The sequence below is a fragment of the Scyliorhinus canicula genome, chromosome 14, assembly GCF_902713615.1.
Source record: "Scyliorhinus canicula chromosome 14, sScyCan1.1, whole genome shotgun sequence".
Lineage (NCBI taxonomy): Eukaryota > Metazoa > Chordata > Chondrichthyes > Carcharhiniformes > Scyliorhinidae > Scyliorhinus > Scyliorhinus canicula.
The window spans coordinates 45,761,490-45,776,648 of NC_052159.1; the positions used below are offsets into that span (position 1 = coordinate 45,761,490).

The 15,159-nt window shown below is 43.6% G+C and overlaps 1 protein-coding gene across 1 annotated transcript in view; it reads right to left on the minus strand.

Moving 5' to 3' along the window:
- The window catches only part of LOC119977218, a 469,907-nt gene that overhangs the window by 25,251 nt on the left and 429,497 nt on the right, over positions 1-15,159 (minus strand). Inside the window, exons 8-10 of the mRNA XM_038817936.1 lie at positions 9,702-9,860; positions 1,539-1,637; positions 1,383-1,433 (exon numbers count right to left, since the gene is read on the minus strand). Coding sequence (XP_038673864.1) covers positions 1,383-1,433; positions 1,539-1,637; positions 9,702-9,860 — 309 coding nt within the window. The remainder of the gene's footprint in view (positions 1-1,382; positions 1,434-1,538; positions 1,638-9,701; positions 9,861-15,159) is intronic.

The following is a 15,159-nucleotide window of genomic DNA, read 5'->3' on the forward strand; positions in this document are numbered from 1 at the left end:
AATGCAACACTGAATGACAAAGCAAGTGAGATCATGAGGATCAAGCAGGCTCACCTGTTGCATTAAAGATAAGCAAAAGTGGTGTGTCGCAAAGGTCGGCCGGCGTGGGTCACATAGGTCAGCCAGCTGGTAAAAGTGGATCCTGGGCAAAAAAGTTTGAAAAACACTGGAATAGATGATGCTGATGTCATTGTGCATGAAACAAGCAGGGTTACTAGCACAAAACAGTCCAACTGAAGTTTTACTAACATATCATTGGAAGATAAAATCAATTTTATGGCAAAGAGATATTTGTCGAGTTGTATTGTACATTTAATGAGGTTGGTTGTCTTATTGTATAGCTGGGTTCTGTAGCGAGCTTGTATCAATGATTATAGTGGATATATTGTGCAAGCTGTGGGTCAGGGATAGCAATTGTGTCTCTAAATCACAAGGTTCTGGGTTCAAGTCCCACTCCAACTTGAGTACAAAGATCAGGGCTGATGTCAGTACTGAGGGTGTGTTGCACTGTTGGAGAGGTGTTAAACCAAGGCCCATCTGCCTGCTTGGGGGGGGGAGGGGGTTGTAAAATATCCTGTGGTACTACTTCAAAGAAGAGCTGAGAAATTGTCAAGTTATCCTGGCCAATATTTATCCCTAAATCAACGTCACACAACAAAAGATTACCTGCTCGTTATCACATTGCTGGTTTTTGGGGAGTTAACTGTGCACATATTGGCGACTGCGTTTCCTACTTTACTCCAGTGACTACACTTCAAAAGATATTTCATTGACTGCATGAGATGTCCGCTGTTAAATAAATGTAAATCTTTCTTTTCATTGGCAGAGTTTCAGTGGTTCTTTGGCTAGATGTAATGACCGAGTTCCTTCAGCCTCCTTTGTCAATAATTCATGACCCTGAATAAGATGGCAAAAATGCCGGCACATAAACAGGTCACTCGAGTATCTGCCACTATTTCTAACGACGAGGGCGAGCTCTCTTTCCCTAATGAGCTCCACATTTAGTTGGAGGAAACCCAAGTAATTGGCAGAATATTCAGAGGATGTTGTCACCTGAGACCCACCAGAATGTCTCGGATCCTCCCGTGGCGGGAAGCCATCAGATGAAAAGAGTAATTTGAAATCAGCTGGAGAGAATCACAGTTTTGAAATTATATGTATTTTAATAAGATGCGAGATGTATCAGAGTGGGAAGGCAACACAGTGCCAATAATATAGATAATTAGACAGCTGTTGGGGCATTAAAAATGTAAATTTAATGAACAGACAAATATAAACTTGCAGATTTACATGAGACTCGCAGTGATTGTGTTTAATTCACCTATGCTTACAATGGAGTAATTTGCTCCACAATAAAACGTGAGAAAACAAAATTATCATACCTGTTAGGCACGTGCCCGTATGTTTTGATTTTACAACTAAATATTTAGTACCTGGAGAAAGAGATATGTTGAAGACAAATACTGAACACGTACCACAAGTCTGCTACATTCCCCTGTTGCTAAGAAAATGTAACACAAACATAAACATACACATACCTGGTGGGTGAAGTTTGCTTGCAGGTATGACATGTCTTTTGGGTGACAACGGCATAGGTTTTGGAATATCATGATCTTTCTGTGCTTCTTTCTTCATTGCTGCTTTAGGAGTTTGAAGAATTAATTTATTAGACAATGTCTCTTTTCTCATTGTGTTACACAGGGCGTTTCTGAAATTATATGCAACTCAATCTTATACACTCTCAGTCACAGTAACAGACAGCCGCAGGATGTAAACATCTTCTGCTTACGTGGAACGCATTTTGGCACTTAGCCGAGACAGATCCACAGAATAATGTCAAAGAATTAACAGAAAATTTAAAATATGAAGTACGTATGTCCGGAGACAATTCAGATATTGCATTACATAGAATTAAAGATCGAAAATCTTTCAGGTTTTTATTCCTTTTGAACTCCTTTTGAAAGGAGCATGTTTAAGAAATAATCGCTATCAAGAAACCAATTAAATAAGTCTACAGTACTTTGAAGAAAGATAGTATCCCTACAGATTAAAACAATGATTTTAGGCATTGCTGTTTATTTCTTTAATCCCATGTTAGATGCCAGAAAATTAAATTAAGCTAAACTAAGCAAGCTCAGACAGCTATTGATTAGTACAATTTACATCTCAGTCCCAGATGTGGGGAGCTTGATCAAATTTTAAGGATGTCTGTGTTACTTTCTGCAGACCTGATTGAAGGTTTCTTAATGAGTGGATGGGCTTGGTAGACGAGTAGGGACTTCCTTACTGGAGGGCCAGGAGGACTAATATCCAGCTTAATCCTTGAATGATCTTAGTCGGCCAAAATAGATATAACTAGAGGCAATTTTAACCCCAGAAAATGAGCAGATTTGGCTCCGGTGGGGAGAAGTGTTTCAGGCTGAATCCGGATCCCCAATTCCCCTCTAGTCCACCCACTTCTGGCATTTAAATAGAGACAGGATGGGGTTGTACCAGACTCCGTGGAGGCAGATTGACACTTCGGATGCTATCAAGAGGCTGAGGGCCTCATTTCTTTTGACTGCTTGAAATCTAACCCTGACCAGGCAGGTCTCCTGGGCCTTGAGAAAATCACCAGCTAAATTGAGGATAAGGACAGCCAGGAGGCAAATGCTTTTCCAATGACTTGCTGAATAAAGAATGCTTGGTCAGCTCCTTATGGTCAGGCACCCTTTGCCACAAACTTAACGGAGGTATTAGAAGATTAAAAATAATTACGTTACTGTGTTTCATAAAATAGCAACAGGATTCATTGTTATGCAAAGCAATTTCCCAACTTTAATTATATATGGCCAGAAGCACTGATTTCCATTAATCTATGTGATGCGCTCTGCTGGTTCATAAAGGTTTGATTATAAAAGATGGTTGCACTGCTGTTTAGTACAAGTAGAAAGTAATATCCATAAAAGAGGATTCTCATTCATTTGCATTGTAATTGAACCAACACACAGCAACCTTTTTCTATAAAATTAAACTACATCACAGTTCACCATAAACAAGTCCCCTATTAGTCTGCAATATTGTGGCTGTGGAAATTGCCATGGAATTTAGTACCCGCTGGAGAATTTCTCCACAGTATTTATTTTCCTTTTGTCGTTCTGTTCGCTATTATTATATTGGAACCAAAGCTGAAAGCACTAATATCAACACCTTATATCCTGAATACAAATAGTGGGAATCTGACACCATTTATAATCCCCATTGCACTTTCCTGAATCTCAAGCATTCACACCTTGTGTATTTTAACTTTTTTTAAATGTGGCTTGCTGATGTTATCGGCAAGACAGGGATTATTTTCCATCCTTAGTTCACAGAGAAGGCAGTGTTTGTGGGTCTTCTTCTAGAACTGTTGCAGTCCCCGTGGTGAAGGTGCTTCTACAATGCTGATATGAGTCTCAGAATTATTAAGGAATGGAGATGCATCTCCAAGTCCAGACGCCAAGTTGCTGAAGGGTCCAGGTGGCCCTTCCAAACTGGCTGGGGCACTGCCAGGGTGCCATGCTGGTAGTACCAGGAGAGAAACAGAGTTAACATTTCAGGTTCTGATGAAAGGTCGCAACCTGAAACATTGGGCGTGTTTTAATGGGAAAACAAATTGTCTAATTTTCGGTGCACTTAGCTGGGTGTTTCCTGGTGCTTGCAGCATTGAGAGCAACCCCGCTATTAAACGGGATGCTGCTTCTTTTTTACTCCTCGCCGAGGAATGCCGCCAAGGTCACGCTTAGACTCATTTCCTGCACTAATGAGCTCCCACCACAGACTCCGGACCCCCCAATGTCCCAATTTACCAATTAGAGGGTAGTTGAGCCCCCCCTCCCGCACCCCACCTCATAAGGACAGGACACCTCTGAGCCCAATCCCCAGGATGGGCAAGATGCCATATGGCACCCTGGTACTACCAGCATGGCACCCTGGCAGTGCCCCTGCCAGTTTGGCAGGGCCACCTAGGCATTGCCAGGGTGGTACCCAGATGGCACTGCCACGGTGACAGGCTGGCGGTGCCACCGTGCCCAGGTGACATCAGGAGAATCAGGGTATCACCCTGTCCAGGTCCCGACCACCTGGGGGCCCTGATCGCCTGGGTGACCCCCAAGTGCCAGTATTCCTGTTTCACGTTTGTGGAAACCAGTGCCCAACGGCACACGGTCAGGGTCTCAAAGGTGACGCCATTAGGTCCCACGCCTTGGGTTATTCTGGCAGAGCCACATTTAACAGAGTCTAGCTACCCACCTATTGATGGCAGGATCCAGATTGCGACACCTCACGAGATCTCATTAGACCTTGCGAGGCATAACAGGCGCCGTAAATCTTGCAAGAAAGTTACCAACCTTGTGGCATCCCGAGTCGGGCGCACCAAGGCCGTTAGATCACGCCCACTAATTCTAATTTGCTCCACAGATGCTGCCAGGCCTGCTGAGCATTTCCAGAATTTTCTGATTTATTGCAGAGATGTTTGTTGTCATGGTTGTGCTAGGCGCAGGACAGAAGCAATGCTACAAGTAGTCAGTCCGATTTTAGAACGCCTGTGAGAAGTCCTGGGATTTGACAGCTCTCTCGTGAGACCGCAAGAGAGGCCTGATTTTACTGAGAAACAATCTTGTGGCAATTTTAAGAAAGTTGGCGTGTCCGATGTGGATATTGGGTAAAGAGAGAATTGGCTTCAGCTACAACACATTTCATGATCAAATAATCTGCTAGTACTTCTGAAACGTGTCGACTTGTTGCGACTGCTTTGACTTGTAATGGAGTGGTAGGGTCTGAAAACTCTTATCCTTTGAAGTGACTCACAGAATTATGATGTTATCAGCAATAAAATAATGAGGAAGCTTTTGCTCCAACCTTTGAGGTATCCCTTGATAACGTGGATAAACAAAGATAATGCTTGTGCAGCTATCTCTCTAATGTAAACAGATGTAAAAGCAATAGAGTAAATAATGAAGCAGCTAATTACATCCACTCGTCATGGACCATTGATTTAGCACTTCAAACAGCAATGATTTTAACAATTCCTATAGAACTGTTAGTTTTAATGTGATGTCAGACAGTGCACTGGGATGAATAGATGCATTTCACAGCATCTATCCTGGTAACTTGAGACAGCATAGGATCTGCATAATAATAAACATGTTGGGGCAAATTAGAAATGTAAATCAATATGGATATTAAAAAATGGTTTTATAGCAGCTGTTTACAATCTTTGAATCCTCAAACATCACAGCATTTCTTGCCCATGCCAACACAATTTATCACATTTTATTTCATAAATATTTTATGCTGAACTTGTTTTTAAGCTCATAACACATAAGCTAGCAAGGAACGGACAGTCCTAAACGACACAGTCAGAGGTCCTACGTTCCTGTGACGCACCTTGGGGTGTTTTTCTACATTAAGGGTGCTATCAAATGAAAGTTGTTCTTGTTTATTGGTGAAGGGTGAAGGGTTAGAAGAAACTTGAGGATGTTGCAGAGCCAGGGTTAGGCAAGGCTTAGGAATAATTTGAAGAAGAGGTTGAGAATTTTGAATGTGCCAACAGCAAGTTCATATGGGCTGGTCTTGACAAAGGTGCTGAATGAACAGAACTTAATACAGGAGAAGATTGGAGTTGCTGCATATTGGAGTTTGTGGAACATGAGACACCAGGAAGGAGAACAATAGAATAATTGAGAAAGCATTGGATTCAGCACCATAAGGGTTGAGGTAGACTTGGACATGGGCAATGTTGTTCTGATGAAAACAGTCGTCTGATGATTTAAAAAATTTGTTCACAGGATGTGAGTGTCGCTGGCTAGTCCAGCATTTACTGCCCATCCTTAACTGCTCTCGGGAAAATGGTGGTGGGCTGCCTTCTTGAATAGCTGCAGTCCATGTGGCGCGGGTACAATTCCATGGACTCCAGTTTTCCATGGGCTTCTTGATGCCACACTTGGTCAAATGTTGTCTTGCTGTAAACGCACTGGATATAGCAAAGGCAATGGACCCTGAAAACATTCTGGCAATAGTACCGAAGACTTGAGCTCCAGAACTAGATACTGTTTTGATAAGCCTACAGTACTAGCATCACTCTCATCATCTCCCCACCTGAGTTCAGCTCTTTTGTCTATCTCTGTACCAAATTGAATGCCTGTGGTGGAACCCGAAGTTGAAAACAGCGGTAGGTTGCTGCTGAGTAGTACCATTTGTTACTCTGTCAATGGCACCCTTAATCACTTTGCTGATGATTGAGAGGAGGTTGATGGTTTGCAGGATCAGACTTGTTTTGCTTTTAGTGCAAGGACATACCTGTGCAAGTTTCTCATTGCCAGATCGATGCTAGTACTGTAGCTGTACTGAAACAGCGTCTAGTTAGCTCAAATCTTCAGTACTATTGCCCAAGTGTTTTCAGGGCCCATAGCCTTTGCCATATCCAGCGCCTTCAGCCATTTCTTGGTCACATGGAGTGAATCGAATTGGCTGAAGACTGGCATCTTGGATGCTGGGGACCTCAGGAGGAAGCCAAGATGGATCGTCCAAGTTGCAAATGCTTCAAGCCTTGTCTTTTGTGCTGACATGCTGGACTTCACAATCGTTGAGGATGGGGATACCCACAATTGTTGCCAGGCGGATGTTCTGTCTGTCCAACTAAAGCTGGGAAGTATTTTCAAAAGGCATTTTCAACATAAAGTGTCCCACATCTTCATGTAAGTTTTATAAAATGTCCATATTTTCATAGAGAATGATATTATAATTTAAACTAATTTGATTTCTAGTTGGAGAGATTATTTTGGGTCTGCAGAAACAATTGACACCAAGTACAGGACCAGTCAGTGGGCAACTTCAACGGTCACAGATTGTTCATTTATTCTGCACATTTTTCCCCTCAGAAACTGTACCACTGACAGCGGGAGCCACAACATTTTTTGGAGTATTTATAAGACTCTGGTTATAGGTCCCAATTAGCACTGTGTCCAATTTTCGTCACCAGGCTTTAGGAAGGATGCGAATGTCCTTGAGAGAGCGCAGCACAGATTCACCACAATGCTTCCAGGGGGGTGAAATCCAGCTGTGAGGTTAGGTTGGAAAAGCTGGGATTGTCCTCCGTGGATCAAAGGCGATTGAGAGGAGATTTACTAGAGGTGGACAAGATTATGGTAGGTTTAAATAAGGTAGACAATGAAAAACTGTTCCCATTAGCTGATGTCACAGGGCCAAGAGGACACAGATTCAAGGTTCTGGCAGGAGATCCAAGGGGAATGTGAGGAAGAGCTTTTTTACACAGCGAATGGGATTGGCCTGGGACTCGCTCCACACGACAGGGATGGAAGCAGAGGCAATCAATGATTTCAAAAGCAAATTGGATGGTTATTTGAAAGAAATAAACTTGCAAGGTCATAGAGAAAAGAAAAGGGCTGACTGGATTACTCGGTGATGAGCCAGCACACACTCAAAGGGTTGACCTCCTTCCGTGATGTAAATGACACTCTGCTTGGATTTTAGGAGATTCTATATTCGCTGCCCCCCCCCCCCCCCCCCCCCCCCCCCCCCCCCGACTAAAACGTTGGTTGGGAGATCACCAACCAAAATGCTGACAGCCCTGCAGCTATTTAAGTCTGTGAACAGTGTTCATTGGCTAAGGGCCTCCATGTAGGAGGGAAGTCTTGTAGAATGTGCCTTAAAAAGCTGCAGCCAATCGGATCGGCTGCCAGCTGTATACCACCAATAGTGCCAAATTAGGGTTAGGGACAATAGCCGGTTTCCAAAAAGAAGGCTCATCTTCAGGCACGTCTGGGGTATAGATGGGGACTGGCTGTTAAACCCAAAAGAAGGGGGTGAGGGAGGTGGACTTCCCACAAGCATGGCACTCCCCTTGCTGCAATAAAATTGCTGCACGGTACATCCCCCGCCCTCTGTAAAATGGGAGACAGATCGGGGACTAGTGGGAGGATGGTGGGAAGGCCACGCACTGCATTTTACGAGCCCTACCTATGAATACAGACTGGGGTCTGTAAAATCCAGCCCACTGATTCTATAAATATACTGGGAAGAATTCTATTTTTTTCAAAGTGCAATGGCTGGCGATTCCAGTGAGGCTGTTGCTGTTGGACAGAATGGAGTGCGCTCGTGCCCAGTTCTGCACTTGCAGTCTCATTAATTATGCGCAAGCGAGCATCTCTCCAAATCACCTGATGGTTTGGGAGCTGATTTGTCCGGCCGCCGTCAGCTAGCAGGTTCAAAGGTCTGGAAACCATAAGGAAACGCCAGCGCAGCACACTCGTATGACTCACAGCAGCCCACCAGTCTTCAGGAGACCATGTAAGATGTCTGGAACCCAGATGCAAAAGGATAGCAGCCTCGAGAAGAAGTCTGTATCCCGACTCACACAGTGGTGAGTCTGTGCAGGTGGGGATGGAGCACGAGTCCCGCAGGCGTTGGGTCTGGATCTGTGCAATAGTTCCCCAGGAGTTAGAAGAGGTTTTAATTCTTAATAACTTTTCCTGGGGAACTATTGGTGTAATCCTGTCAGAACCATTCAAAGTTTGTGATCTAAATCAGATTTTTGGATGATTCTCAGCCAGAGCACTTGTTTGCACCTCTGGACAATTGCCATGCCTGTAACATTCCTCGAAGGGTTCCCCAGCGCATCGTCCCAATCCAATGCTGGGGAGCTGAGGTTACGGCCTGTTACATCATTAGAGTTTTAGGAAAATTCGATGAGCATGGAAACCAACTGATTAGTTAATAACTTTTTAAAAAAAAATTTAGATTAGCCAATTATTTTTTCCAATTAAGGGGCAATTTAGCGTGGCCAATCCACCTACTCTGCACATTTTTGGGTTGTGGGGGAGAAACCCACGCAGACACGGGGAGAACGTGCAAACTCCACACGGACAGTGACCCAGAGCCGGGATCGAACCTGGGACCTCAGCGCCGTGAGGCGGTTGTGCTAACCACTAGGCCACCGTGCTGCCCAGTTAATAACTTTTGGAGTGCAGTTCCTTCATCAGGTGAGTCTCTGAAAACTAGTGATTCCAAATAAACCTGTTGGACTTTAACCTGGTGTTGTAAGACTTCTTTCTGTACCCACCCCAGTACAATGCCGGCATCTCCACATCATAGTCAACAACTGGCTTAACTGAGCAATATTTGAATGATTAGATATCACCAGTTCCTACATGGTCTGTACAGAGGAATAAGTCATGAGTATTAACTCCAACCTCACAGTTATGATGACTCATTTTCCTATTGGGGCTTAGGGGAAGCACTTTCAGACAATGAAATCTTCCAGTGCCAGAAGAAATTGTAAAAGTCACTCTTGGCCTTTGTGCTGACTATAGAACACTACTGGCTGTGAAGTTTCCGTCTTAAATACCTAGTGCTGAACAGAGGTACATCTTCCTAGGCTGTTGCGGATGAAACATTTGCATTTATTTTTACACCAGATACGAAATAACGTCTGGAAAGTAAATTTACTGAGAAATATTCACTACAGTGTTTATTTGCTCAACACATCCCCAATTAATACACCGTCTGGTCACTTCAGTTTAATTTATTGAATATTTGGTGCTCAAAGCAGACTTTGGCAGACTGCAATTCCATTAGGGTAAATTTTGGGGCTGCAATGCTTGAGAACACAAACTGCACGCAGACAATTTGAGACATTTTGTATTAACTATATTAATACTTACTGCCTGCCAGGGTGGACTTGGGGGCAGGAAGCAGACTCCAGCAATTTGTTGCTGTACTGCCCGGAGGCTGTAGTCCAATCTTACCGGCCCTTTTGGAAACATCATTAGCGGGGGCTCCCGTCTTCAAACTGATCTTCTCCTCACTTCCACTGTTGGAACCTGCAAAAATTCCGACATTGCTATGATTGTAATTACAATATAATTTCACAACAACTTAATACGAGGCTCATCATTCAATAAAAATTGTATAGTTGCTGAAGGATAAATTTCATAAATAAGTGAAACATTAGGAACTATAAGGTTTTGAGAATCTAGATTCAAATGATTAAGGTTCATAAATTTGAAATCAAAAACAGCCTCCCTTTTATCATTTTGTGCTAACATTCCCAGTTACATCTGCCTGTAAGCTACTGGCAATCTTTGATGATTTTCCTGGTTATATTATGCCCAGCTGTGCAACATTCATTGATGCACATTCTTCAATACAGTCTCTAAAGTATTTGGCCTACACAAGTTTTTTTGTAACTGGGATGAAGTGTATTGATCCACTTCCTCTGTGTATAAATCTTTAATATAGTATTGGACTTAATTTTAGCTTCAAAAAGTAAACTGAATAAATGGAGCCAGTCGCTGAACAGATCAATGGGATAAAGGGTACATTAAACCATTCTTTGTGTCGTGTTTCGCCCCACAATAAGGCACAAATTGTACATTCCCGGGCCCATGAAACTGTCTTACTTGAATCAAATACTATTGAACTGCACATCCCATTCTTTAGATTTTGGTACCTGTCAATTAGGTTGACCCTCCTGTGGTTTTAGCATAAATGTTAAGAACTGCAAGGTTGTCTAGATCAGTCACTAGAGGGAGCTAGAGTTACACGTATATAAGACATTGATACTAAGCCTTGTGGGGAGAGAAGCGAAGGAGATAGCTACAGTACAGACTGAAGGAAAGATAGTGTGAGTAAGAGCAGATCATAGTTTATAATAGTGTAGAGATTAGTTGTAGGTGAGTGTGGATTATATGTTAATTAGCAACTGTGTATTATGTAGGAGTACGTGTCAAATCCAAATTAGTAGTGTTAATAAATTTATAGCTTTGTTCAAGTTAAAGCTATTTTGTGGTCTTTGTGAACACTACGCCAATCATCCTGAACTTAGCAACACAAAGACCACACCTCCCATCATAACATAGGACCCAAAATTCCAGGGCCCCTGCTACACTGGCAGACAGGCGCTCGTGCAGGACAGGGTGTTGATGTTGGTTCAAATCTCAAGGAGAGGCAGGACAGCTCAGAGATACCTGTCTGGAGTACCCAGCAAAGGCTGTGGACAACACAGGCCCTTAATAAGCTAAAGATGAATGTAAAAAATGATTTTATTTCTGCAGGGAATCTCCAGAAAGCTGGCTGTGAATTAGGAGAGGGTAGGTGGTTGAATCCTAATTTGGGAAGGAACCTCACTATGGTAGAAACCAGACAAATCTAAACGCCACCCTAAATTGCTGCACATTCTTCAATTGCCTGAGTTGTGCCCTCTCCAATCGTAAGAATGCCAGTCCCTATTGTGTTTAAATGTCTCTCAAGTATTGCATTACAATTGAATTTTACAAAAGCTATCTCTGGTTCAGTGGGTAAGGATAATAGGCAGAGATCCTCCATCGTACCTCCAGCAGACCCATGCTGCACTGCCATGTCCCCATTGTTCTGCAATAACTTCTAGAATTATCCACCAATATGTCTGCCCAAATACAGGCACATGTATTATAACAGCATGTAAATAATAGAAAGAGATCACCGGTTACCATCACCCCAGCACCTCTACACTCCAGGCAGTGGTTTATAACCGGTGTGTCGTGAGAACTGTCCAAGTGTGCTGTGAAATCTTGTACAAAGGTAATGAAAATCAATGTAAAACAAACATTATGGCCAGAATTCTCTGGCCGTTGGGAATTCTCTGGCCGTTCCCACTGACAGCACATCCCGCCCACAGGATCCCCAGAGGTGTGGGATGGCTTCAATGGGAATCCTCACTGGGAAGCGGCGGGAGTATAGAATGCCGCTGCCAGCGAATGGCACGCCTCCGCCAAACACACGCCCGGGAGCCCGCAGAATCCAGCCCCGTATTTCATCTCAGACAATATTCAACCCAGCTAAAGTTACTACTCCTAAAACCTGTGAAAATTAATCATCACCTACTTTAAAAGTGAGGTGTTGGTCTTTCGATTCTAAAACGTGAACATTCTAAATGCAGGTGGCCACAGGGTGAAATTGAGTTGGCGGCAACGAAACAATGGCGTTGATGCTCTTTTTTACTGTTAATAAAACAAGACAAAACAATCTAGCAGATGCAGCAAAACTGACCATATTCATGCCAGATCTATTTAATATCTCTGATCTCAGAAGAAATGGATAATTTTGATTCCTCTGCTTATTCAATCGCTGATGAAACATCTAAAGCCCGAGAGAAAAAAGCAGACATGTTGACGGACAGTATAATGAGAGCAATCTGGCCTTTGGATTTTCATGGACAGGAGATGCCTGATGCCACTTAACCTGAATGTCTCATCTGCAGAGAGAAGTTGGCAAAGGCTGCGATGGTACCAAGTAAGTTAAAATGCCATTTTCAGACAAAACATCCATCTCTCTGAACAAGGACATTCAGTAATTTAATGGCTTTAAAGAACAAAACATGAGGCAGTCTGATGGAGTGTGTGCGGATATCAAAAAAAGCTCAGTGGTGGTTGAGCTTGTAGCCAAATCAAAGAAGCCCCATAACATTGGGCAGCACGGTAGCATGGTGGTTAGCATAAATGCTTCACAGCTCCAGGGTCCCAGGTTCAGTTCCCGGCTGGGTCACTGTCTGTCCTCCCCGTGTGTGCGTGGGTTTCCTCCGGGTGCTCCGGTTTCCTCCCACAGTCCAAAGATGTGCGTGTTAGGTGCATTGGCCATGCTAAATTGCTCGGCACAACATCGAGGGCCGAAGGGCCTGTTCTGTGCTGTACTGTTCTATGTTCTATTGCCAAAACCTTAAATTATGCATGTGAACAAATTGTAGGTTAGGAGCTGATGCTGTAAAAGGGATCACCAAGATTCTATTTTCTGATGAAACAGTTAAACAGCGAATTGACGACATGTCAGCTGATATCGAGGAGGTGCTGCAAGAGACGTTAACGACTTGATTTCTGGTGGCTGCCATGGTGTGAGTCGTGTCACATTTGGCAGCTCCCGCACAAGTCGTTTTTTCAGTCCTTTTCTTGGTTGCCGGGTGGATGTTTTGGAGAAAAAAGGTGCAGAGGTGGTGGAGGAAAGCTGTGCTCCACTGATGAAGTTGGTGGATGGATTCGCGGACCAGAAGTAGCTAAGCTTGCAAACCTCGCAGACATTTTCAGCGATCTGAACACTGAAATGCAGGAGAAGTACGAGTCGATCCTGACCCACCACAGATAAACTTCAAGGTTTCCAGTCAAAACTGGGACTTTGGCAAGAGACAGGGGCAGGGGAGAGAGTTCATTGAGATGTTTTCGTGAACATCGTCAGCGGCAGACACAGCTGTCAAGACGCACAGTCTCATACTCAAACTTCTCAAACGCTGAAAGAGAATTTGAATGCCACTTCCCCTCTTCCAATGTGGAGGGCTATAACTGGATACGTGACCCGTTTACTTCGCTTTCGCCCGATTCATCACAAAAACTGAGCTACAGGTGAATCGCAGAATGAAGCTGAAGTTTGGAGAGGTGTCTTTGGGTGCGTTTTGGTTGACTGCGGCACATGAATATCCGAATATCTCTGGCCATGTTATTGCTGTACTCCTGCCGTTTCTGACAACATGTCGCTGCAAGCTTGTACTTTCGCCACTGGCAGTCATAAAAAAAACAGGAGGGAGCACTCGTCAGTGGAGCAAGAATTGTGGGTGGCCCTCTCATCAATTCCTCCTCGGATCAAAAGGCCCTGCTCACACAGGCAGCCACCCCCCCAGGCTTCCCACTAACCTGATAAGTTGCTATTTACTCTACTTTGCATTTTGCTCTGACTCATTGACGAATTTCAATTGTTTATTGGTTAAATTATTTAATAGATATTTTAAAAATATTGTTATAAATATGAGATTCATAACGCGAATAGGCAAAATTCAGACACCTGCGCCGAATACTTGTCAGAGACCCCTCACACCCAGGCTTTGCCCTCTTCCAGACCCTTCCATCTGGCAGACGATGCAGAAGTCTGAAGACCCACACATCCAGACATAGGAGCCACTTCTTCCCCACAGCTACTAGACTCCTCAACGACTCTCCCTCGGACAGATCTGTTTCCTGTAAGAACACTATTCATGACGCCCTATGCTGCTCTTGCTGATGTATTTGCTTTGTTTGCCCCTTGTTCCGCATTGTAACCAATCACTGTTTGTTGGTGTACCATTTATCAATGTACTCTGTTGATTATTCTTTTTGTCCACTATGTATGTACTGTGTACTTTATTTTGGCCGCAAAAAATACTTTTCGCTGTACTTCGGTAAATGTGACAATAAATATAAATCAATCAATCAATGCTTGTGGAACAGATTCAGGGCTATGTAAAGTTAGAAAGAGTTAAGTTGAACAGATTTTGAAAATGTGTCTGTGCTCGCTGTAGAAGATGGTGTATTCTGTGGTGGATTTGAAACATTAATGCATTTGAGCCTTATTTAGCTTGTTGTATGCACTATTTTACAAATCTCTCAACTAATACCGTAACCATAGTAAATGTAAGCAAACGTGACATTTATGAGAAGTCGATTCAGCAGAACAAAAGTGGGTGTGTGGTGAAATTTTTGTCTTATTGCAGTGTGCCCTGTTGCTGAAAAGGTTGTGAACCACTGCGGGGAACATCTGTTCCTTCCGTGCATTCAGACAGCTACAGCAATGTGAGGTTTCAACAATTAAAATGTCATCTGAGCCTGTGCCATTTCAGGTGATTGACTGCATAAACAAAGGCCCCATGGAAAAAGGAAACCAGCATTTAAGGTACTGGCTGTAAAAGGTTGGTGTGGTTCTTGCTAAGGGGGGCTGCAGCCATTTATCTCCCAACCCCCCAGCATCATCTCTGACAGCTCGTCAAAATAATGGCAGGTGACCTTGATCTTGAAAAAAATGTCAGCTGTGATCGAGGCAGCTGAAACTCTTCCTGGTCCACCCACATCGATGCTACCACCAAGAAAGCACACCAGTGCCTATACGTCCTCAGGAAACTAAGGAAATGTGGCATGTCTACATTAACCCTTACCAATTTTTGCAGATGCACCATAGAAAGCATCCTATCTGGCTGCATCACAGCCTGGTATGGAAACTGCTCGGCCGAGGACCGGAAAAAACTTCAGAGTTGTGAACACAACCCAGTCCATCACACAAACCTGGCTCCCATCCATTGACTCCATCTACACCTCCCGCTGCTTGGGGAAAGCAGGCAGTATAATCAAA